General features: G+C 28.9%; 2 protein-coding genes across 2 annotated transcripts in view; both read right to left on the reverse strand.

Annotated features, from left to right (window-relative positions):
• Positions 1–27883, reverse strand: part of LOC129609449 (uncharacterized) — a 48112-nt gene that overhangs the window by 9722 nt on the left and 10507 nt on the right. The gene's annotated exons all lie outside the window — the stretch shown is intronic.
• Positions 11851–12490, reverse strand: LOC129609447 (uncharacterized). The gene is made up of 3 exons (XM_055521361.1): positions 12479–12490; positions 12060–12428; positions 11851–11997 (listed from the first exon to the last, which is right to left on the reverse strand). Exons 1-3 carry the CDS (start codon positions 12488–12490, stop codon positions 11851–11853), a joined length of 528 nt encoding a protein of 175 aa, XP_055377336.1.

The raw sequence follows: 27883 nt of genomic DNA on the forward strand, positions 1-27883 counted from the left end.
ATTATAGATTTAAAAAAAAATTTTTTATGCAATTCAGTCATCCTGGCCCAAATTGATTCTGGAATTCTAAAAATTTGTTTATTTAGAAGGTATACGTATTTTTGTATGTGACAAAATATCCCAGCTCAAGTATATGAAATAAACCATCTTCTAAATTTGGTTTTTGTAAAATATCAGTATTTCTTTAATTTTTTAATTAGATCTGAATATGTTTTTTTATTTATGAAATTATTTTATAAAAAGAAAAATATTTCTCTTATTTTTTTAAGGATATTTCTCAATTCTTATTTTTTTTTTGTTATTATTTTTAATTAATAATTCTTGTTTACACTTGAATTTTATATAAATTTATAAAATATTATTTTCATTTAATTTTTATTTTTCTGATTTATTTTGTAAATCATTTTTAATAAATGACACAATTTTAATATCATATTTTTTTTTGACACACAATTCTTATCACAGTTATTTTTTCTCTCATTAAAATTTCAAATATTTTAAATTTCTCTTTATCAATTCAATAAAATGATTGAGAAAATTTTAGCTAAAAAGCGCTTCTATATGTTAAGTTGTCATCAATAATTCACAATAGTTAATTAATATTAAATAATTGTCATTCCACCATTTTTTTTTTCTTTTTTTTTTTACATTTTCTTATATTTTCAATATTAATATATTTTTAATATATTTTTTTAAAATTTGTATTTATTTTTTAATTATTTTATTTGACAATTGTAATAATATTTTCATCAAAAAATTTTTGTAATTTAACAATTAATAAGTTAATACAATAAAAACATTTAAATGAAGTAAGGATCTGAATGAGAAAATTTTCGAAATTAATTATTAATTTTTTCATTAATATAAAAAAAAATATAAATATATTCTTTTTAGAACATTTCATATAAGTTCTGCTTTAAAAGTATTGTGAATGGAATGGTATTTGTGCTTCTCAATTTTAAAAGCTTAAAATTTTTGACATTAAGATCCTTATTCAAAAAGAATTTTATTTTTATTTTTTTTTTTACATTTTTATTATATATAAATATATATTTATCAAAATTATAAAAAATTTAATGTAAATAGCATAATATTGAAGATTAACAACAGTTCAGGCAGTGCACTTAAAATTCTAATTTAAATACTTTAAATTTTTTGCATAATTACAGAATCTGCAAAAATTAAATGAATGTCACTTGCATGTAAAGTATTCACAATATTTGACAATTTTAAATTTTTTCAAAAATGATTTGTTTTGTTTTAAAGTTACATTATTTTTTGCACAGGATTCCAAAAAAAAAAAAAAAGCTTTTAACAATATTTCAAAACTTTAAGCACCGCTGTAATTTTCAGAATGTCTCATTTTTATAAAAAAAAAATTATTAAAAAAACTGTACCATTTTTACAGATTTTGATTTGTATAACATCAATAAGTTAAAAATCAACTATCGAAAATCTCCATTTAAACAGTAAATTAATAAGTAATTTAAATTTAAAGTAATTTTTAATGTTATATTTTTTTTTTAATTATATTCTTATTTAAATTTTATCAAATTTTGGAAAATTTTTGTCTTAATATGTACATTTATAAATATAATTAATATTTATAACAAAATGTGTAATCTACCTCTTAAGTTCTTATTATACAATAATTATTATAGTTGAAATTATTTAGACATAAAAATAATATTATGTAACAAGTATTGACAATAAAAAATTTCTATACATGTGATAACACAGTATAACATATGGCGTCAAGATAATTTTTGTACAAATTCATTCATAAAATGTTATACGTTCATATTATATACATAACATATATATATATGAATATCAAAATATTTTTGTATAATTAACATTAATAACATTGCAATAATACGAGTATAAACTTGACTTTTAAAACTTAGCTTTATATAATATGTAAATGTATATATTGATTTAGATATTTTTTTTAATCTTTAATTGATAGTATTTATCAAGTAAGATAAAATGTTATCAATAAGATTTATTTGTTAAACATTAAAATTCATATAAAAATTTTGAATAAAATAATAAAGAAAAATTATGAATCATCAAGAATTTTAGTTGTCATTCAATATTAGATCTAAATTTTTGCAATTACATTTGATATTTCAACGAATATTAAATATAAAAGTAACAATGACATCGAAATTGTCTCAAAAATAAATTCAATGACATTGTATTATGTCAACGATATGTTAAATCAAACGATTTTTGACATAACAACGTCATTGTTGCACACAGGTGAATTGCATTCATATAATACAATGTCATAATTTTTTTCAGTTTACATTTAAAATTATAAAACATTGTTTTTGTAACATTACAAATACAATTACAATGTCAGAGTAATTCTATGATGTTGGAGAAATTGTATTATTTCAAAATTTAAATAATAAAGTAAAATATATTTTTCTAATAATTATTTTTTACCATAATAATAATTATTATTGCTCATATTGTTATCATTAATATATAATCTCTTTACTACTCAAAAATTAACAATTAAATAGGAAATTAAACTTAATCAATTTGGTTAATTCTTATAATCGCAGACATTGAACCAAGAAAAATCCCAACCTTTTCACCCTTTTTCTGTAAAATGTAAACGTTAAGAGAGAAAAATGAATAACCAATTACCAATATTGAATCGTCATAATGTATATTCACGATAATATTAATTAGTTATAATTAACAATAGTATTAAGAGGATCGATAACTAATTAGAGCGAATCAAATTAGAATTCACACATTTCGCCCTATCGATAATTTTTATATATCTAATGTTAATCTAAAATTGAAATACTTTCATTTTTAACATATTCAAATTGAAGCTTTGAATTTTTCAATTAAAAGTTGTGTTTTAATGCCAAATACATTTCAATTCCATTTAAAAAATAATTTCAAAATTTTATTTAAAATAAATTTAATTTATGTTAATTACATTATGTGTATAGGAAAAATATTGAGCATATTAATAAAACCATAAAAATCAGAACTTCAATACCTAACACCGATATGTGGCAACAGGAACAAACATATATTTCAGCAGAAGTTAAAAGCGGTCTTACATGAATTAAGCAAAAGCTGGCAACAGGAAATAGCAAGATACTCCCTTACCCAAATTCGACTAGAATGCGGTGTTAAATCTAGTTATGCTTTTTTCATTAGGATTTTTTTACGTTAGCTAGTGTTTCACTTGTTGTACCTAGATTATGAAAAAAAAAAGTACGAAAAAGCTGAAAATCTAGTTACATTTTTTTAACACATATACATAATACCAGAGGTTCTAGTTGAAAACATGCAAATTCAAGAAATTTAGGTTAACCACAATTCAACTAGAATTTAGATTTACTAGAATTTAACTAGAACTCCAGCAGAATTTTTAATATAAACAAATACAAATTGAAAAAATAGCGCTGTCCATTTTTGTTTTTGTTGAATTCTAGTTGTGTTCTCTTCTAATTCTCTCAAAGTTCTCAAAAGGAGAAAATTTCATGTTACAGTTACAGAAAATATTTTGCGTTTTTCCAATAAAATTTCTCATAATTGATCAGTCGTAATAATATTATCATTTGGTTAACGTTGCACTTAAAAACATTTTTGTGAAAAAAAAAATATGTGTTGTGAAAAAAATTATTCTAGCATGTTGACAAAGATACGTAGGTCACTATTTTCGTAGGTCATATATTTCGGGTCCTGGCAATACTGGTGCTGCCAGGTGCAATCTGACACTTCCATTGGAAAGTTTGACATTTTTTAGGACAACTTTTGTCATTCGAGCGCGAATTGTTTTGTTTACAGTGACTTGAAAAATTCATCTCGGTCAAAAAATGGAATTGTCCCGTGAAAATTTTCGTGCGATGATTTTTTACGATTTTCGGCGCGGATTATCGAGACAAGAGTGTCTCGATCAACTTGTTTCGACTTTTGGTGATGAAGCACCATCAAAAACCACTGTAAATCGCTGGTACCAAGAGTTTGGTTTCGGACGCCGTTCGCTCCAGGATGAATTTCGTGAAGGTCGGCCAATTTCGGTCGTTTTGCCGGAAACCATCGATGCTGTGCGCGAAATGATAATGATGGACCGGCATGTGACATACTGTGAGATTGAGGCATCCTTGGGCATTAGTTCCACCAGCGTACATAAGATATTGCATGAACATCTTGCCGTGAAAAAGGTGTGTTGTCGATGGATCCCAAAAAATTTGACGATTGCACAAAAGCTGATTCTCACAAATCAGCTGAAACAATGGACTATTTGAGCACTCAAAATGTCGAATTGATGGGTCATCCGCCGTACAGTCCTGATTTAGCACCCAATGACTTCTTCTTATTCCCTCACATCAAAAAAAAAATGCGTGGACAACGATTTTCAACACCTGAAGAAGCAGTCGATGCGCTCAAAAACCATGTTTTGGAGGTGTCTCAATCGGAGTGGAAAAAGTGCTACGAAAATTGGTTTCAGCGCATGCAAAAGTGTATTGATCTTCATGGGGAATATTTTGAAAAACAATAAAACCATTTCCAATGATAAATGTTTGTTTTTTATTGCTAGACCCGAAATATAAATAGTGACCCTCGTATTATGAAAAATATAATAAAATAATAATTAAAATAAATCGGGAAAATAATGAATTTGTTCTTGATATGTAATGGATGCCAATAAATTATTTCAATTTTTTAAAAAGTTATAAAAAGGTAAGTTTATTTTCAATTTAGTTTCCAATTTTCTAACGAAAGCAAAAAAGATATATGTATATGTTACATGTGGGATTAAATTTAAAAAATTATCACCACATATTAAGTCTACATGGCAATGCTATTTACCAAGTATTTTCTTATCATATGATATAATCTTACGTATAATCAACATAAAACAAAAACCACTCTCAGTTAAGTCGTGGACGTAGATTAACCTATTTTGTCGAAAATTAAAATCAAACTAAAATCATAAAACTGAATTGTTTAAAGTTGCACTTCATCGGCTTCATCTAACAGGACGTAAGTCGAAATTTCAAAAAAATTTTTTATGGGTTTTTCAAACAAAGTAGGTTAAAATACATCTAATTTGATTCAAAATTTCATACATTTTGTATGAAAAAAAAGAGAAAAATAGATTTTTCGAATACGTCGTATATTTCTTTCCCATTTTTATCTTCGAATAGGACGTAACTCATTATTGTTTGACGTTTATATTTCATGAAGTTTAATTAGTAACACGTTAAAAGTGGTTTGCATTTTTAAAATTTGGGTACCGTCCAAGTAAGTATTTTGTTTCTTTTATAATTAATAATAAATTCCAACAATATCATAGTTCAATTGTATGTTAAATTTAGAGTAAAATTATTATAAGACAGTTAAAACTTTTGCATATTGAATTTGAGTGTTTTTATTCTAATATAAGATACGTTTTGTTTCAAAATCTTGTCGTGTTTTAGAATAAAATATGGAAAGTCAGGACAGCCAATTTTCAACAGAAGATATTTTAAAAGCTGTAACCGTTAATGATGCACATTATAATATAGCTCCTGATGAACATCCTATTATATTATGTGTAGAGGATTCAAAACAAATGAACGAAAATGTAATTGTCATTGAAAATTTGTTAATATACAAACCAGACACGGAATTAGAAAATGCAATTGATCTTAATAATAATGAAAGAAACGAGAGCGATATTATAGAAATTAACAATGTAGAAAATGACTTGCTGTTGGACGCAGTTTGTGATAATGTAGATATTGCAGAAAATGATCTTGATACAAATGCCGGAAGCCGTTCTGATAATAGTAAAATTTTACGCCGAAAACATTAGGAAAATGAAAAGAATGCGTGGGAAAAGTTATCTCGGATATAGTAAAGACTTGAAAAGTGGGAAAGTAACTAGTAATGTACCGAGAAGTGAAAGGAAAATAGGTCCTAGATGTAATTCGAAATTCTGCGAAAAATCAGCCAAACGAAATTGTTCACTTTTTACTGACGAATTGAGACAAGAAATGTTTGAAAATTTTTGGGAACAAATGGATTGGGATTCAAAAAGAGTGTTTGTTTGTTCCTTAATTGATAAAAAAGAAACGAAAGAGCAAAAAAGCAATGTTGAAAACTCAAGAAGAACAGATACCCTATCATATTATCTAAAATTAAATAATAAAAGAATGCAGGTGTGTAAATACATGTTTCTACATACCCTTGGTGTAAAAGAAAAAATGATTTACCGGTGGATAAATACAAACGTTATTCAATCGGGAATACCTTTAATTCAAAATAGCAAAAAAAAGTCTCAAAGAGGAAAATTGGAATCCACTGCAATAAAAGATTTGTCAACAGGAACCACACAACAAAACCATCTTACTGAATTTTTCGAAACTATACCAAAACTTCCATCACATTACTGCCGGAGTACAACCAAAAAAAATTATCTCGAACCAATTTTCAAAAATAAAAACCATTTGTTTGAACTGTATAAATCTAAGTGCAATTATAATCGCGTAAGACCAGTTTCCAAGACTTTCTTTTATAACAAATTTGATAATCTAAACTTTTCTATATTCGTTCCTAAAAAAGATAAGTGTGACATCTGTTGCAGTAACGAAACTAATAATATTTCAAAAGAAGAATATGACCAACACATAACAAAGAAAGAAGCCGCAAGAAAAGAGAAGGAAAAAGATAAATCTTAACGGCCTTAACAATGGACATGCAAAGTGTTAAAGTTTGTCCTAAAATTCAAGCCAGTGCAATGTATTACAAAACTAAATTGTGTTGTCACAACTTCACAATTTATAACCTAGCTACACATGACGCAATGTGTTATTGGTGGCATGAAGGTGAACTTTGCATCTTGTTTAATAGATTATATCAACGAGAAAGTTTCTAAAACTGTTCCATTGGTTATATACAGTGATGGTTGCACATATCAAAACCGAAATTGCACAATGAGCAATGCACTGATTGATTATGCTTTAAAGAACCAGCTGGAAATCACTCAAATCTACATCCATATATATAATTTGGATGTAGATTGAACTGTTGAAGAAATGAAAGGAGATATAGGCCAGTATTATATATTGTCAAGTGAAATTGAATCATCTTCTATTTTATACACATTGGCCTTTAAAAGCCATTTTGATATACACTGACTATTTCAAATTAATTATGAAAAATATTTAAAGAAAAAAGTTTTTTCAGCTTGTAATAATTGACCTTACAAAAGATAAATATTTGAAATGTTCAAAAATAAATATTTGAATAAAAATTCAAATTTATGTGTACTAAAAAATATTTTAAAATAGTAAATAATGTTATTTTCCAGCTATAGTAAAAGTGCTAGACATGCCTAAATAAAATCCAGCTGTTCTAGCTAACCATACCTAGCATTCTTGCATTCGAATCTTCGTTTCAAGAGGCATAAATTCGAGCTGAATAGAGTGCTGAGTAAAGCGCTAGTTGCGATCTAGTTAAGATAAGAAGAATATGACTTGAAGCTCTAGTAAGGAAGTTTTCCTAAAATCTAGTTACTTTTTTTTAACTAGATAGAGCCTCCAATTTCAATCTAATTATAACTACTCATTTTCTAGTCGATTTTGGTTTAGAAAGATAGAACTTTCTACAATTTAGGGATATTCGAGTACAGTTTGGGAATCCCAATAACATCTGAGACTAATAGAACTGTAAGGCTCGGGGCAGTGGTGATTCACCCTGTCGGCAAAGGCATGTGCAGTGTGGTGCACTCTATTTCAATGCTTCATGTTCTGGTTTATTGGTTCTGGATTGGGTTTGTTTTTTTAAAATTGTTTTTACATCTACGTGTGCATAATTTTTTTTTCTAGTTATGATTTATAGCCTGTTATGATAATATGTTAAAATACTTTATACTACCCATGTAGGTACAATAATTACATATTTACATATAAACATATATTTATATCATTTGTATTAGGTACAATTAGAATAAGTATTTTGGAATATTAATAATAAACCAGTTCAAGTTAGAACACTCATCTATTAAGATGGTATTATATTTCAATATATTAACAGCCATTAGTTGTGTAATGTATGTGCATTACCTAAAAGAAATTCCTTAACAAAAAAAGTGTAAACATAATAAAACATTTGATGTACCATGAGTAATGCAATGTTTATACATACTACGTAATTTTCTCATATAGTATGATGTCTAAGCAGACTAAGTAATTTTCATACAAAATTGCTTAGTAAGTTTTAAAAAGGTAACGAACTTTAAAGTATGCTTATGATTATTATTTTGCAATTAAATTTTTAATAATTAGCATTAAAATACATAAATACGAAACAAATTATAAAATAAAATCAGAATTAAATAAGTATTCTCAAGTATAATCTTAGATATGCTTTTTCTGCGGCAGGAAGTGACGTCAGTGTGTTGTGTTCTTATACTATAATATTTTTGCGATCGTGTTCTTGTGCTATCAAATTTCTGTGGTTAATTATTATAGTTAATTATCTATAGTAAGTATACTTTTAATAAATATATATTTTTTAATTTTCTTTTTTTTTCAGTCAACGAGCCTTTTACGATCATCGTAGAAGGGAATATAGGGTCGGGAAAGTCGACCTTTATAAGAAGACTATTTAGTGACGAGGCTTTGAAATATTACGACCCTCTTTTGTCATCAAAATGTAGGAGACGTGAATCTCCTACAAAAGTCTGTTGAAGATAAAGGGGCTTATACATACCTTTTCCAAGAAAGGGTGTTGATATCACTGGGGCAAGTCATGGTTACGAGGGTCCAAAAACCTTAAAAATAATTGAAAGGAGCATTTATAGTTCCTTCAATATTTTTTGCAATTTACTTCTATCAGAGGGACACTTAACTGGCCCCCATACAACAATTTGAAATTGTAAAGAAGACCTCATCTTATTATACACATAACATCATCCCCAAGGAAGTGTTTGAATGAATAAGTAGTAGTAGGTAAGTAGTTAAGGTATGGGGTAACTGGTACACATTTTATGTGGGTTGTTTGGTTTCAAAAAATTTTTCTCGCGAAAATTGTCATATTAAGCATAAAAAAAAAATAATAATTTATTAATTTTACAAGTTTAAAAAATAATGTTTACTTAAACATATTGATCAGTTTTTTGTTGATCGTGTCTGTGTTAAGATAATGTTTTTTTTGTAATGGATCGTACAACTATTAATCGAAAAAACTGAAAAATTACTTCTAAAAGTTAAGAAATACAAAAGCAAAAAAGCAAAGTATCTGAAAAAGTCCTCTAAGTATATCAAAAATTTAAACAGGATGTTAAAAGGCTCAAATAAAATAAATGAAAAATTAAAAATTACTAATGCAATAGCTCTTTCTAAAGGATATAAGAGCAAAATTAAATAAATTAAAATTAATAAAAAGGAATAAATCTTAAATTAAACGTAAAGTTATAAATAGCGGTTTTAAGAACCGAATACAAACTTTTGTTATAATTAATTTACGTATAAAGGATCCATTAAAATTTTTAATGTAGTGTGAAAATATCTTTTTTAATAAAATAAGAAATATTTTAAAAAATTAACCATTCCTGAAAATGAATGCAATATTTTGTGGTAAATTTATGAAAAACTCAAAGGATGTGGTAATTTAAAAATATGAAAAATAAGGAGCGAGTACCGTTTATCATTTATGCAGACTTTGAATGTATACTTACGTCAGTATGTAAAATTACAAAAAATACTAAACAATACCGCACCATATAGCACATAGTGTAGGGTATTATTAAACATCTTATGATGAGACACTATCTTTTTGTTCTAGTTATAGGGGTTTAAAATGTACTGAATGGTTCGCAAAGGAACTTAAAAATATTGCTCATAACGTTGAAACAATTTTTATTATACAAAAACTTACCCAAATACAAAAAGAAGAATTTCAATTAACTTAGTACCTGTCATATATGTGAAAAAGAAATTACTGAAACTGAGATAAAAGTAAAAGATCATTGTCATTTGACTGGAAATTATAGAGGAGCTGCACATCAATTCTGCAATATTAATTACAGAAATTCAAACACGATTTCAATAGTTTTTCACAATCTTACAAAATATGATGCACATTTGATTATAAGCGATATAGCCAACAGTTCTGTTTGAACTTTGATTGGAGAAGGTTGACTTAGTCAGAGTAATTAAAATATAAAAAACAAAAATTCAAATATTTTATTTTGTAAAATAACACTTAAAATTAAACGTAGTTTATCGTGTTTTGTGTTAATTAAGAATAAAATAAAAAATCTTTCTTTAAACACAACATGGTAGTTGGGTTGATTGCATCCTGCAAGGATTGCGATCATGGGTGATGAAGAGGAGTCATCTATAGATCCTAATCTAAAACAAAATATAAACTTAAAAATTGCTGGCCTCACCAATAATAAAAACATTACCTGCACTGAATTGAAAAGAAGTGTAATGACGAAATCCAGAAATAATGATGAAATCACGGCATTGAAAAGACAACTAGCTAAGCTTACAATGGATAACCAAAAGTTGAGAGCCCAAATTGAAAAACAAAACACGTCACCAGTAGATAATATGGGGATTGAAGGACAGGAAGTGACGTCAGAATGATATGAGTAGCATAGATATGCTGATTCTGTGCCAGGAAGTGACGTCAACACGACGTGTTCTTATTCGAGCTAATTTTTGTGGTTTTTTATAGTGACGTCAACACGACGTGTTCTTATACGAGCTAATTTTTGTGGTTTTTTATAGTAAAATTTTACTATCAAAATTTTGTTTGTGGTTTTTATTTTTTGGGGCTTTCTTTTAATTGTGACATCATAAGAATAACATTAAGTGACGGCAAAGCGCCGTGTTCTTATACTACCTACTTTTTGTGGTTTTTTTTATAATAATATTTTGCTATGACTATTTTGTTAATTTTGTAGTATTTTTATCAACATTATGTGGTTATAAACAATAGTAGATAGGGTCGGGAAATCGATAACATACCTCTTTTTGATTGGAGGAACGTTGGAGGCGTTAACCTCTTGCAAAAATACTATGAAGACAAGAGCGGCTATGCGCACCTTTTCCAAGAAAGGGTGCTATTATCGCTCGGCCAAGTTATAATAACAAGGGATCGAAAGCCCTTTAAAATAATAGAGAGGAGCATTTACAGCTCCTTCAATATTTTTTCCAACCTACTTCAAGCAGATGGGCATTTAACTGCCCCACAGTATGACAATTTAAAATTGTTATACCAATTTTTAGATGCACTGGCGACCTTAAGAAAGCCGCATCTAATTATTTACATAAGATCAACGCCAAGAAAGTGCCTTGAGCGATGAAAACAAGGAGAATAATAGCGGCATTATAAACGGGATTCAACAATAACAACAATAATATTTTTTCATATAATTAAGTATATTAGAATTTTATTTATTTTTGTTTAATAAAAGAAAAATAATCAAAAAAAAAAAAAAAAACAGCAAATTCTATCTTTTTATTTTTTCCATTCAGCTATTTCTTTTTTTTACTACTAAGAGTAGTAGTAGTAAAAAAGAAAAAATCAGAACAAAACATAATATGGACAAAACAATAGTTTTTTTATCATAATTATGTTATGTATGAGTCAAACTAGAACTTGCACTTTTTTTAAAAAAAAATATAATAAAGTTTAATCTATTATTATGTATATGTTATACTGCAAAATTGCTTCTTTATAATTTCTGTTCCCCTAGTTTGTTTTCCCATTAAAAGTTCGTTGAATTTAAAATTTTTTCTGAGTGTAGAGAAAAAAGATATAATCTTTTAGTAAAGAAAAATTTTATTTAAAATACTTTTCAAATACAATTTAAATAATTTTATTTATTGAGCTTCCTAATGGATTATATTCAATTAAACGATCATGTATCATTAAACAATATGCGGTTGTATTTGATGGTATTTGTTTGTTAGTTTTGAATTCAATTTTAACATCAACAGGTCCATTTTTTGTTTGCTCATTTTGATGTTTTTGATGTTTGTATTTGAAGGGTTATAATAATTTTTTTTAAAATTTACATACATCATAAAAAGGGATGCAAAACGGTTTCTTTCAAAATTTAAATCTAAATTCTCATTTGGATAATATTCCGAATTTAGATGTACTTTAACGTCAGTTATATTACAATGATCAAATTTTAATGAATCTGTAGTTAAGCTATTTTTTTTATTTGTTTGCAAAGCAAATATAATATAGCGTGACTTTTCTATTTGCGACGTTGTTTTAACATTCCATATATGATGCCCGGTATTGTGTGGTATATCTGGGTAAGTATATAGATCCCAGCTACGAAATGCGATTGGTATAGTTAATCCTTTTGTAATTGATTGATATAAATTTACTTGTTCGTGAACAGATAATTGAATATGGGGTATTTCCCATAATACCTTTGTTAAAACAATTTTCAATTTTTCTGTATTATCTTCAGATATTATACAATTTGAATCATCTGATGATGAACGTTAAAGAATTAATTCATGATGTGCGTGCATTTGGAATAATTTTTTGATAATCTTCAGCAAACCCAAATATTTTACTTAGAGGTATACTGAAATTAAAACCCAATTTTTTCATTGTAATTGGTTTATTTGGTGACCAACTAGATGAATATAATATATCACTTTCATTTCTATTTAATGAAATATAATTTTTAAGTGTTGTTGTTATACCAGGATTCCTACAACGATCAATTTCTTGTCCATTTATGTGATAAACAATGTTGTCAAATAAATATAAAGCACCATTATTGCTAAAACTTCCTTTTGCCGGTGCAAACCCATTCATTTGTGAAATTTTTCCCTCAAGATGTATTAAGTATGAGGTATAGCTCTTTACCTGCTTTTACACATGCAGTAATATTAATTTGTTTTAAATCATATTTTTTCTTCTAAACTTACTAATGTACAGTCGTAATAAAACTTTCGTCGTGCTATATTGTAATTAGAACTTTTTCGCATAATATTTTGGATAATAAAATTTAAATTTGATTTTGTAACTAAATACATATTATAATATTGAATTGTTATAGAAAATATTTTTCTTATTACTATAATTATTATAATAAAATTTAAAATTGAATTATTATAATAAAATATTTGAATTAATCGTATTTTTTAATTTATGGTTTACTTTAAAAAGGCTTAAGGTTAAAGAGGTGTCTTTGTGCTGGGAAAAAATCAGCCCATATCGCACGAGTCATGTATAAGCATAATGTAGATAACAGCTACATTATACCTCCAACATAACAAACAACATACCTGATAACATTATTGTTAATCAGAGTTAAGACAAATTGTCAAAACAAGGATAAACAAAACAGTAGATTATGTTTGAACATATTAAGAAATGATTAAGAGATATTTTTATTATTCTGTTTTTAATAAATATCAGTAACTATGTAAAAATGAACAAACAAGATAATAGAATGTAAAACATGTTCTTAGAAAACAAAAGAAGAAAAAGTGTTATCCTTAATAAATTAAGTTTTAATTATTAATTAATTGAGGTATATGATAAGTGCTATGAAGAATCAATATGGCAAAATAGCAAAACATGTTTATTCTTGATAGTGGTAAAAATATTAAAAAGTAATTAGGACAAAGAAGAATGTCTTTTCCTGAAAAATTGTTTTGATTTGATTATTAGTTTAAATTGATAAAAAAGTAATTAAGACAAAGAAGAATGTCTTTGTCTGATAATTAATTTTTGTTAAAGAAAATTCTGATTAAATATCTGTTTGAGATGTTCAAAGAAAATATTATCTGAAAAACAGATTTAAGTAACAAAGATTCAATAGTATAAATAGAGAGGAAAAATAGTTTTAAGTTCAGTTCATATTTGATAGTCGGTACGACAAGTTCCAAATTGTTAATCTTAAATTGTAATTTCCGTTATTAAATAAATAAATAAAAAATAAAAAAACAAATTTAATTGTTTTTTTTTTTAAATTAAGCGCGAGCTTAATTATTTTATTGGCGCAGTCGGTAGGATCTCTTTCCGTCGATAGAGATCCAGTGGTCCGAACCCCAACGCGGTGGAAAGTCTCAAGGAAAATAAGCACCACGGCAAATCAAGCAGCAACGAGGAAATAAACTATTCCAGAAACAAGCATCAAACAGCAACGAGGAAATAAAAAAGGTTATTCCAGAAACAAGCATCAAGCAGCAACGAGGATATAAACGATTCCAGAAACAAGCAGTAAAATGGACCAGGAAATACAACTACTAAAAGAAGAAATAAAACAATTGAAGGAACTGATGGGACGACAACAAAAGAACTCCGTTTTCACAGCAACAGAGTGTACGACAACACTCAGGACACCAACGTTTGTTATTTTCCAAACCACAAGGCAAATAATCAACAGTAACATCAATAACAAAAACGTTAACAACAATAACAGTAACAATAAAAATAATTAATAACGAGATAATAGAAATAAGTAGCGACGAAGAGATCGAGTTTTACGAGGTAAACATCCCCGAGAAAGTACCAGTAAAGAAGAAAACCTGTACAAAAGAGGATATACCCAATATCAACGGTTTGGACAGAACCAGAAACAATAAAAAGAAGAAAAAAGTATGGTCACATTAACTTACAATAGATAATAGAATAATAAATATTATAGTAGTTTTTTTAAATATACAGTGGTACAAAAAATTATTCGTACAAGATTAAGTTGCATGTTTTTTTTCGATTCCCAGATATATTAACTTATAAAAAAAATTTTTTTTTAATAAAATTTGTTCTTCATTTATTTCTTCTTAATTATCAACAAAATAAAAAAAAAAAAAAACAACACATAAGTAAAAAAAACAACAAAAACAAATTTCGATCACATTTTCGAGACAAAATATTATTCGTACAATTCAAACAAGTTCAGATAATTACAGTTATCTTAAAAAATATATTCGTTGCCAATATTAATAAATAAGAATTAGTCAATATCCAAGTGTTCTCATACATAAGTCATTGATTGGTGCAGTTTTTATCCATAATTTAATAATATGAGTCGAAAGAAAAAGAAACTACTCTTGAGGAGCGCAAAATAATAATTAAACTTATCTCTGGAGGTAAAACTTATAGGGAAGTGGGTAAAATACTTGGAAGAAGCCACTCGTCCACTCAGTCCATTATAAAAAAAATATAGACACGAGGGAATATTATCAAATGAAGCAGGCAGAGGTAGAAAAAAACTTTTCACGCAAGCGACAGACAATTTAATTATTAGTAAAGTTAAAGCAAACCCCAAGATTCACATACCAGAACTGACTAATCAGAAACGGGAAATCATAGAAAAACCTGTTAGTTCAGAAACGGTGCGAAATGTTTTACGGAGAGCTGATTTTCACGCCAGAGCACCTAGAAGAAAACCATTTATTTCAGAAAAAACCGGAAGCTAAGGTTGGAATTTGCAAAAACTTATATTAACAAGCCCCCAGAGTTCTAGGAAAAAGTAATTTTCTCTGACAAATAAAAGTTTATGATTTTTGGATCAGATAAAAAGCAAAAGGTGTGGAGAAAGCTTAATTCTGAATTGAAAAAAAAAAATTTGCAAGCAAATTTAAACATGGTGGAGAAAGTATTTTATTGTAGGGGTGTGTGGCAGCCTCTGGGGTTGGAAATTTGGAAATTATTGAAAATATAATGGATAAATTTGGAAACTTGGATATTTTAAAACGTAATTTGGTAGCTAGTGTAGAAAAACTAGGATTGACCGACGAATACTACTTCCACAAAGATAACGACCCGAACCACACTTCAGGTAATATTAAAAAGAAAATCACATTTTATCTCGGCTTTGTCAAGAATGGTTACTTTACAATGTTAGACATCAATTACACACTCCCCCACAATCATCAGACATCAACTGTATAGAAAATTTATGGAACACTTTGAAAACACGAATCCGAAAACCTAAAATTACAAATAAAAATGAGTTAAAGGAAAGGTTACATGAGGAATGGTCAAAAATCGACCGTAATGAAACTTTAAATTTAATTAAATCGATGCCAAATCGTCTTAAAGCCATAATACAATCCAAAGGGAATCATACAAAATATTAAATACTTAAATTATTTTCAAAAAACTCGTAATTTTATTTTTGTACGAATAATATTTTGTCTCGAAAATGTGTTCGAAATTTGTTTTTGTTCTTTTTTTTTTGCTTATGTGTTATTTTTTTGTTTTTTATTTTGTTGATAATTAAAAAGAAATAAATGAAGAACAAATTTTATTAAAAATAATTTTTTTTTATAAGTTAATATATCTGGAAATCGAGAAAGAACATGGAACTTAATCTTGTACGAATAATTTTTTGTACCACTGTATGTATATATAAATATGACTCTGTGATCAAGCCTTTTTTCGTCGTCACCTAAGGTGAGGCTGCCTTAGGCACAGTTGTCAGATAACTTATTCCTCTGACACAAGCCTTCTCAACTCTCTAGGTGAGGCTGCCTAGAGCATTGGAACAATTATTTAAAGTACAGCTCAGTCGTTGTATGTGTATCGTATTGATCGGATGTACAAAGATTGCTCTCGCTTTAAAGTGATAAAAATAATAAAAAAAAAAAAAAACTTATTTTTTAAATTAAACTTATACCTTAAATATTACTCAGTAAATATATAAAATAAAAAAAAAAATTTATAAAAATTAAGAACATTTTTGATAAAAGACTCAGAGATAGCGATGATAACATCGCAAATCCATTCATTTTTGACATGAAAAAAAAAACCTAAAAAGTTAAAAAATGTGATCAGTTCAACTGATCGTAATATAGTTAAGCACACATTAACATCCTATAACGGATTTGCACCTCTACCAAATCAAACTATTGATGACAACAATATAGCCGATATTGAATGTGATAGTGAAAATAATGCATTAAATGCACAAATAAAAATTAAATTACCACCTGTTATTATTTTAAAAAAGGAAGGCAAATATGTTCATAACCTGCTTCAAAAACATGACATTAAAGACTATCATATTAAAATAATTTCAATTGGCATACAAATTTTTGCTCACTACAAAGAAGTGCTAAATAAAATTTTTGACTTACTTAAAAGTGAAAATTGTGAATACTTTTTCCACGATATCAAAGATGAAATACCTTTCAAGGCTCTACTACTTGATATTGGTGAATATGAAGAAAGTGAACTCAAAGAAAAACTGATTCTGATAGGTTTAAAGTGTACTGATATTAGACGTATCGAAAAACAGTCAGAACTTGGGTATAAATATTATATCTACATTGTTTATTTTGAAAAAGGATCCATAAATCTTAATCAGCTTAGAGCTAAGTTTACTTATATACTTAATACAAAAGTTCGTTGGCATAGGAAAACGAACAGAATAGGTAAAATAACTCAATGCAGAAATTGTCAAATGTTTGGACATGGATCTCGAAATTGTAAGATTAAAACTTACTGTTTATACTGCTCTGACAATCATAAATCTGAGGAATGTCCAAATAAAACTAAGCTTAAGTGCAAAAATTGTAAAGGTGATCATGTTGCTACTGACCCTAACTGTATTTCAAGAGTTAAGTATGCTGAAATTAAGCAACGTAAACAAATACATAACCAGCCATTAAAATTACGTTCAGAAATACAACAGTTTAATACGTTTGAAAATTTTCAATCAAATTTTCCTTCCTTACCACATCAAAACGCTGGGCCATCAGCAAGCAAAAATTCTCACAAACATATTCAACAAACCACTATGTCAAGTTTATTTAAAAACAATAACAACAACAACAAACGATCTCAAAATTTTGAAGACTTTCTAACAATTGAAGATATAAGCAATTTGTTATCAGAATTATTTAGCAGCTTAAGCACGTGTCAAGATAGAAAACAACAAATAAATATGATCATAAAATTAGGTACCAAATACTACTATAAAAACTATGGTTGAAGTGAGTAAAAATTTTAATATTGTAATATGGAATGCACGTTCCTTAGTTAACAAAATTGATGAATTTAAATATTTTTTAAGTACATACGAAATCGATATTTGTTTAATAAGTGAAACCTGGTTAAAGCATGATAAAAACGTTTCTCTGCCTTTTCACTATATTTACAGAAACGATCGTAAAAGTAGTTGTTTAAACCTTAGTTTAAAAATATCTATTGTAAAACATTTAGGCCTATTTAAACATTATATCAAATGGTTTGTTAGATTTACATATTTAGGTCATTTCAAAATTTAAGGACAGAGTAATAAAAAGTGTGAAAAATATTTATTATGTACACGTGCATAACAAATGTTGTTATTCTCGTACAGTCTTTCATAAGCAATAAAATACATAGTTTAGATAACAATGTTTTTGTATTTGAATGAGATAAAATTTAAAACTATTTTGTAACCTAAATAAACAATTAGGAATTTTTACTAATCTAAATTTAGCATAATTATAAACACAAGACAATTTTTATTTGTAAAGAATACAAGATAACACAATTTCTTTTTGTTTAACTACATAAGGATATCTCCTTATGTTCAATACTTATGTAAATAAATAATTATTTAAAACCAAAATTAAATTAGAGTAGGGATAGATTTGAGTTATAAGTTTTTGTATAAAAAGGAAGAACTTTAAAAATAAAGGGGAATCTTCCTCTGATGATCAAGAATAACAAATCTTTTTATTCAGACAGATAATATATGAATCAATAAACTTAGGTTTCCTAGTTTACCCTGTTTCATACATTAATTCAAGACTTTTAATTAAGACATTACACAGAGGGTATACGAATCATTGAACTAGTGTTTCCTAGCTTCACCCTGTTTCATATACCACTTGAGACTAAAAAGTAAAAAAAAGGGTCTAATAAAGTACCACTCATTCTGAAAGGTACATAGTCCTGAACAGTGGTGACCCCGACGTGATCTCATCAGAAGAGGTTCTCAATATCAAGTAATTCGCAAACAAAAACACACAACAGAAGTTAAGAAAATGGATCAACTAGTAAAGAAACAAGTTGACATAAAAAAAGCTATACAGTCTCTGAAGTTGGAATACGATCGACTTGCAGAGGAAAGGAAGACATCCAAGTTGGTTAGAGAAAAACAAACGAAATTAGACAAATTGTGGCAGGAATTTGAGATGAATGATGAATCAATCAGAACAAAACACGGAAAAGAAATAGATCATGATTACTTCACCAAAGATCTATACAACGTCTTAGAAAAAGAGTATATGAAAATAAAAGAACAACTGCTTCAAAAAATTGAAAATCTTGAGGCATTATCATTAAAAGTTGATGTAGCAAACAATGAGCCGAAAGAGAACAGAACAAGAGACGAAGTCTTGGATATAGAAGAGGATATATCGGAAGACTTGAAAATCGTCATTAAAAAGTGTCAGAGAAGCAAATTCGCGTTAAACAAGTTATTAAACGAAATAACAATTAATAACCAATCAAAACCCTATTATGAGATGAAAATCCAACAAATTCAAAGCAAACTGAAGGTTTACCAAGATAAAGATTCAGATGTATGTAGCAGGATTGACGTTCCTGAAAGATTAGGGTATGATCCTGATGAATTTTTTGCAGATGAGAATGAAGCCATGAATCTTATTCAAAATCTGAGAGAGCAATTAGACAAGATGAAGATGACGGAGCAAACTGAGAAACCTTTAGATAACATAAAAGGAAAATTACCTGCCATCACACTTCCAAAATTTGATGGAGAATACACAAAGTGGATACAGTTCAGAGACTTATTCACACAAATTATAGACGTGCAAGCAATTCCACAAGTAGAAAAAATGTGGTATCTTAAGACAAATCTAATAGGTGAAGCAGAGAAGTTAATTAGACATCTACCTATTTCTGACCAAAACTACAATATAGCATGGAAGATATTGACTGAAAGATATGATAATAAACGTTTATTAGTATCAAGTATCATTGACAAATTTTTAAATCAACCAAGTTTAACTCCTGGTTCATCGAAATCAATCAAACAGATGTTCGACACAACAAATGAATGTGTTCTTTCATTAGAGAATTCGGGATTTAATGTTGTCGGCAGCTGGGATCCTATATTACTACAAATCATTTACAAAAAACTAGACAGAGAGACATATTCATTGTATGAGCTATCATTGAAGCAACCGAAAGAAATTCAATCATTGGAAAAGTTCCTAAACTTCATCGAAAAGAGATTTCAATCGCTCGAGGCCTTTGGAAATAAGCAAATTCAATCAAGTACTTCAAGAATAAAATCAATTCCTAATTACCAGGCAGCTACATTTTCAGCAAGTAGTTCAATTAAATGTGCCGTGTGTAATAACGGGCATTTCATATTCAGTTGTCCAGAGCTAATAAAGATGACGACACAGAACAGAGAAGCAAAGATCAGGGCATTAAAATTATGTATAAATTGTTTGCGGCCTGGTCATATTCAAAAATCGTGCGTATCAAGAAAATGCAAAAAGTGTAACCAAAGGCATCATACATTGTTGCATCAGGAAAAAGAAACTTCTTCAAAAAGTAATCAACCAGTCAATGAAAAAAGAGATGTAACAGCTAGTGTTCATATGGGATCAAATAAAAATGAAGCAGAGAGCTATGTGTTCTTAGGAACAGCTTTGGTCACGGTACGTGGACCAAACAAGAGAACGATAGATTGCCGTGTTTTAATGGATTCAGGTTCTCAATTAAACTTCATCTCAGAAAGATTACAAAAGCAGTTAAAATTGGACACACGAAGTGTTGAAATTGACATTAATGGAATTGGTAATGTTGGTTTCATTCCTACAACTGATAGAGTCAACGTAACTATTGAATCAAAAGTAAGAGATTTTAATATAAATATTGATGCTCAAGTCATCAAAGAGATCACCAAGTGTCAACCTCAAAGACTGATCAACATCGACTCTTGGAATATTCCAGAAAATCTCACGTTATCTGATCCTAATTTTAACAAACCACAACGTATTGATATGTTATTAGGAGCAGAGGTATATGGTGACTTAATAAGATCAGGAAAAGTTAAATTAAAAGATAATCTGCCAACATTGCATGAAACTGTATTCGGGTGGATGATCCTCGGAAAAGCATCAAATAAAGAAAGCTACACAGCATTAACAACAACAAATTTATCAAATCAGCAATTATCAAATGAATTAGAGAAGTTTTGGGAATGTGAAGAAATACTAGAACACAAACCTCTCAGCAAAGTGGAGATGGAATGCGAAGAATTCTTCAAGGTAAAACATAAACGAGATAAATCTGGGAGATTTATAGTCAAGTTACCTATATTGAGCTGTCCGAATTTACTTGGAGAATCAAAACACATCGCTTTTCGAAGATTCCTGAATCTTGAAAGAAAATTATCTAAAGATGCAATTTTAAAAAGTGAATATACAAGTTTTTTAAGAGAATACTTGGAATTGGGTCATATGACAGAAATAGAATTGGAAGATATACCACGTACACACTATTTTATGCCGCACCACGGGGTTATTCGTGAATCAAGCAGCTCAACAAAACTAAGAGTGGTTTTCGATGCGTCATGTAAAACTACATCCGGAGTATCGTTAAATGACATCATGATGAAAGGACCAAAAGTTCAGAGTGATCTGTTCAACATTCTATTAAGATTTAGAATGTATAAATATGTCGTTACAGCAGACATCAAGCAAATGTATCGACAAATAATGGTAGCAGACGAAGATAGAAAATTGCAGATGATCATGTGGCGTTCGAAACCCCAAAATAAAATTAAGTATTATCAATTGAACACAGTCACATATGGTACAAGATCGGCACCTTATTTAGCTACAAGATGTTTAACACAATTATCAATCGATGAAAAATTGAGATATCCTGTAGCAGCGAAAGCTGTCAGAGACTTCTATGTAGATGACATTATTTCTGGCAGTGACACTATGACTGGTACGATTGAATTAAAAAGACAATTAATTAAAATGTTACAATCAGCCCAATTAAAATTACATAAATGGGGATGTAATGATCCACGATTATTATCAGATATACCAGAAGCAGACAGGGAAAAGGAGAAGGTGTTTAAAAATGATAATGAAGGTTATATCAAAACTCTTGGTTTATGTTGGCAACCTTCACAAGATGTCTTTTCTTTTATCACAGCATGGCCAGATATAGATGAAAAAGTTACAAAGAGAAAAATAATATCAGAGGTTTCTCGACTATTTGATCCTCTAGGTTTAGTAAACCCTGTCATAGTTGTTGTAAAAATATTCATTCAGAAACTTTGGAAATTGAAACATGATTGGGATGATGAACTAGAAAATAATTTAAAAACTGAATGGATAGAGTTTCGTCAAGATTTAAGTAACTTTACTAGTGTAAAAATCTCACGTTATATGTTCATCAGCCAAAAAGAGGTTTCGAGGACAGAGTTGCATGTTTTCAGCGATGCCAGTGAACGAGCATTTGGAGCAGCGGCATATATAAGATCCATAGATAGCGACAACAATATTAAATGCAAACTACTATGTTCAAAATCAAAAGTAGCACCAATTAAATTCATAACACTTCCAAGATTGGAACTTTGTGCTGCCCATTTAGCGTCAAAACTTATGTCAAAGGTTCAGCAGAGTCTAAACTACAAATTTGATGAAATGTATCTATGGAGTGATTCACAGATAGTACTATCTTGGATCAATGGTGATCCTTCTGTTTTAAAAACCTTTGTAGCTCATCGGGTATCCTTAATACATAAAACATCATCAGCAGGACAATGGAATTATGTGAACACCAAAAGTAATCCTGCTGATTTGCTCTCTAGAGGAATGTCGCCAGATAAGCTTAACAGTTCAGAACTTTGGTTTCTGGGTCCACCATTTCTAAAATTACCAGAACATGAGTGGCCGGATAGAAGAGTAAATCATATGAGGCTTCAAGAAGAAGAAAAGAAAACTTCTTTAGTTTTGAATTGTGACGAAATAAGAACAAATCATCCTCTTCATGAAATTAATCACCGTAATTCATTTGCATATTTACTCAGAGTTATGGCATACATCTTAAGATTTATTAATAAAACTAAGAAAAATAATAATGATCAACTCAACGGCACCTCTTTATCAACCACAGAAATTAACCAAGCAATGAATGAAATAATAAAAGAAATCCAACGAATACATTTTTCAACAGAAATACGACAATTGGAGAAAGAATTCTCAGTACCAAAACATAGCAAAATAGTTTCATTATCACCATTTTTGGATTTAAAAGGTATCCTTAGGGTTGGCGGAAGATTAGACAACGCAGACATCTCTTACAATGCCAAGTATCCTATACTACTTCCAGGTACAGATTTCGTATCGAAATTACTTATGATACATTTACACGAAAAGAATTTACATGCCGGACCATTAGCATTACTTTCAATTTCCAGGCAGAAATTTTGGATAATAAATGGCAGAGCATTGGCAAGAACAACGGTGAATAATTGTGTCAACTGTGCAAAAGCCCAGCCTCAGTTACTACAACAATTGATGGGAAGCCTACCAGCAGAAAGAGTCTTACCGGCAAGAGCATTTTTAAATACTGGTGTTGATTTCTGTGGTCCTATATGGACACACTATCATGTTAGAGGGAAAAGACCTCATAAATCTTATATAGCCGTATTCTGCTGCTTTACTACAAAGGCAATCCATTTAGAAGCAGTATCAGATCTTACAACAGAAGCATTCTTAGGCGCACTCAAAAGGTTCATTGGAAGAAGAGGAGTATGCAAAAATATTTTCTGCGACAATGCAACTAATTTTGTGGGTGCAAAAAACAAGTTGGAAGAAGTTAAAAAGATATTTGAACAACAGGAAAATAAAGAAAAAATAATAAAAACTTGCAGTAACAACGGCATCCAGTTTAACTTTTCTCCCCCACGTTCTCCTCATTTTGGTGGTCTGTGGGAAGCTGCTGTTAAATCAACGAAGAAATTATTACGACAAACATTAAAATCCGCATCATTGACATATGAAGAATTATCTACTGTGTTAGCAGAAGCTGAAGCAGTCTTGAATTCAAGACCACTTACTCCACTATCTTCCAGTCCAAATGATTATTGTGCTCTTACACCAGGGCATTTTTTGATAGGGGAACCGTTGACAGCAATCCCAGAAACAGAACAAAATGATAAAAAATTAACATTATTATCAAGATGGAAGTTGGTTTCAGCCATTCGTCAGGAATTTTGGAAAAGATGGAACAAAGAATATTTAACACAATTGCAACAAAGATACCAATGGAACAAATCTTCTAAGAACATTAGTAAAGAAATGATGGTTATTATAAAAGATGAAAATCATCCTCCTTTAAAGTGGCGTATGGGAAGAATAGAAGACGTCTGCAAAGGTCCAGATGGATTCGTTAGAGTAGTCAAAGTCAGAACGGCGAATGGAATTTTAGAACGTGCTATACATAACTTAGCTCCATTGCCAATAGAGACAGATAATGAAAATACTTCAGCAGTTAATGGTACATCAGCAAAAAGAACTGCTGAAAAAAGGCATAACACTTCACCAAAAAGAATTAGATACGATCAACCTTTCAGTGCATCTATGTTCCTTTTCATAACAATCTTATTCCTTCCCTTGTTAGCGATGTGTCAAAATATTTCAACTCCATTTCGAATTACGAAAATGAATCACAATGCGGGAATTTATTTGAATCATATAGGAACCAGCCATTTGATTGAAACTGATTGGAAAATTATTATATACTATAATCTCTCTAATTATTGGCAAACATATTTATTAATAAATCAAGGAATTGAAAAAATGAAAAAATTATCAGAAGGTACTGTCGATCATCGTTACACAAGTCTGCTGACCCAGAAATTTGAGCATCAATTACATGAGATAAATGAAACAAATCAATTGTTATTTTCAAGACAGTCATTCTCTAACAAGAAAAAGCGAGGTCTTTTAAATATAGTAGGGAATGTAGCGAATGTATTGTTTGGAGTATTAGATGATGAGTATGCGAAGAACATTGAAGGCACTATAGAAGCTGTAAAACATGATCATGATCATTTACTACAATTGATGAAAGAACAAACCTCTGTCATTGAAGCTACTAATCATTTAATAAAAGAATCTCACGAACAATCGTTAATCAATTTCAAAAGAATGCAAACAGAATTAAATGGCGTAATTATGAACGTGAACCAAATAACCAGCTACATGCAAAAATATAACTTAACACAATCAGTATTATTCTTCTCTCAATATCTTCATGTAACAATAAACGAATTCCGAAGAATGCAAAATAAAATGGTTGACATTATCACAGATCTACATGAAGGGAGAGTCAACCCATTAATACTAGCACCAAAACAACTATCAGAGCATTTAGAATTCTTAAGGCCACAACTTGAATCAAATATAATGTTACCAAAACTGGCAGAAATATATGGTTTAAGTTCTGCAAAATGTAAAATTAACAACAAATATGCAGTTTTCAGTTTGAAAGTACCATTATTATCAATATCAGAATATGATGTTCTACATTTAGTACCATTTCCAGTGAAATTAAATAACGTATACATGAGAATAGAACCTACAACAGAATATATAATCATTAACAAACATAGAGACATCATTTATACATTGTCAAGAGTAGACTTCAAAGCTTGTATTTATACAGAAAATAAAAATTTTATCTGTCGCAGAGAAAGACCGTTTTTCACAAAAAATGCTCAAAATCTTCAATGTGAGTTCTCAATAATAAGACATCAAACTATTTCAAAACAATGTCAAATGAAAATATATAGTCCATCAAAAACATGGATCCAATTATATCAGCCGAACACGTGGTTGTTTTCATTAAATAATGCAAATGTTTACAATTTGGTTTGTAACGATCAGACATACCAAATCAACTTATACGGATGTGGAATATTATCATTATATGATGATTGCATATTGAAGGATTACGAGCTAACTATACAATCATACAAATCAAAAACAATAGAAATTGAAATGTGTAATCATCCAATATTAGAATTACCAGATGAAATGAATTTGACAATCTCCAGCTTAAACTTATTAAAATTATACAATCAAAGTGGAAAGAATTTTGAAGCAGAATATACAAAAATTGAGGACAGGTTAAATACTCTAATAATGAACGAGAACACAGAGAGCAGTACACTATATCATCATATACATCATTACATTACGAGTTATATTGCTGTAACGCTGACTACTATTGTAATAATTATCCTCATAAGAAATTCTTATAAGAAAAGTTCAACACGTAACAACAGTACAATTCCAACAATCCAATTCACCGAGCAAGATTTCCAAGTTTAATGCATGATGCATTAATGCCGGGGAGGCTGTTTAAACCTTAGTTTAAAAATATCTATTGTAAAACATTTAGGCCTATTTAAACATTATATCAAATGGTTTGTTAGATTTACATATTTAGGTCATTTCAAAATTTAAGGACAGAGTAATAAAAAGTGTGAAAAATATTTATTATGTACACGTGCATAACAAATGTTGTTATTCTCGTACAGTCTTTCATAAGCAATAAAATACATAGTTTAGATAACAATGTTTTTGTATTTGAATGAGATAAAATTTAAAACTATTTTGTAACCTAAATAAACAATTAGGAATTTTTACTAATCTAAATTTAGCATAATTATAAACACAAGACAATTTTTATTTGTAAAGAATACAAGATAACACAATTTCTTTTTGTTTAACTACATAAGGATATCTCCTTATGTTCAATACTTATGTAAATAAATAATTATTTAAAACCAAAATTAAATTAGAGTAGGGATAGATTTGAGTTATAAGTTTTTGTATAAAAAGGAAGAACTTTAAAAATAAAGGGGAATCTTCCTCTGATGATCAAGAATAACAAATCTTTTTATTCAGACAGATAATATATGAATCAATAAACTTAGGTTTCCTAGTTTACCCTGTTTCATACATTAATTCAAGACTTTTAATTAAGACATTACACAGAGGGTATACGAATCATTGAACTAGTGTTTCCTAGCTTCACCCTGTTTCATATACCACTTGAGACTAAAAAGTAAAAAAAAGGGTCTAATAAAGTACCACTCATTCTGAAAGGTACATAGTCCTGAACAGTAGTGAAGGTGGTGGTGTAGCAATAGTAATATCCAAGAAAATTCCACATGTAGTCTTGCCATGTTTAAAAATTCGATTTATAGAAAACGTAGGAATATAAATAAATCTAAATGATAAGAGTAGTTTAAAAATATATTCAGTTTATTTCCCGGGTAAAATTAATAGTATTGCCAATATGAATAAAAAAAATAATAAAAATTTAAAAAAGAGTATATAAAAAAGATCTTAATGTTATTTCTAATATCAAAGGTAAATTCTTAATAGGCGGTGATTTAAATTCGAGAAACCGTAGCTGGAGCTGTACTAGGGCAAACTGTTGGGGAAACTCCTTGTGGGAACTGGTACAAACAAATACATTTTCCTTACTCTACCCTCCTGATTGGATATATATCCCAGCCACTAGAGATGGAAAACCTTCAATCTTAGATATTTTTCTAACAAACTGTGCTGAATTAATTACACAGCCAAGCGTAATGCACAAGCTATCCCCTGATCATTTACCAGTCCGAATAAATATCACATCGGATATAAATTTTCACTATCCCACCTTCATAGACTATAAAAGTGCTGACTGGACAGCTTTTAACTTTAACAGGTAATCATGAACAAATTGCAAATACATGTCAAATTGATTACATGATTGCTAACTTATATGCACAGATATCTAATGCTTGTAAGAGTTCAATACCAACAAAAACTAGAAAATTTCATTCCTCTGCCCTACCAAATAA

This window comes from Condylostylus longicornis, unplaced genomic scaffold (assembly GCF_029603195.1).
Source record: "Condylostylus longicornis isolate FDR11 unplaced genomic scaffold, ASM2960319v2 ptg000039l, whole genome shotgun sequence".
Classification (NCBI taxonomy): Eukaryota; Metazoa; Arthropoda; class Insecta; order Diptera; family Dolichopodidae; genus Condylostylus; species Condylostylus longicornis.

Excerpts from the sequence above, each read along its gene's own strand:
- LOC129609447 (XM_055521361.1), bottom strand. Across the intron at positions 11,998-12,059 it reads CATCCCTTTTTATGATGTAT|CAAACAAAAAATGGACCTGT; the intron begins GTAAATTTTAAA and ends CATCAAAATGAG.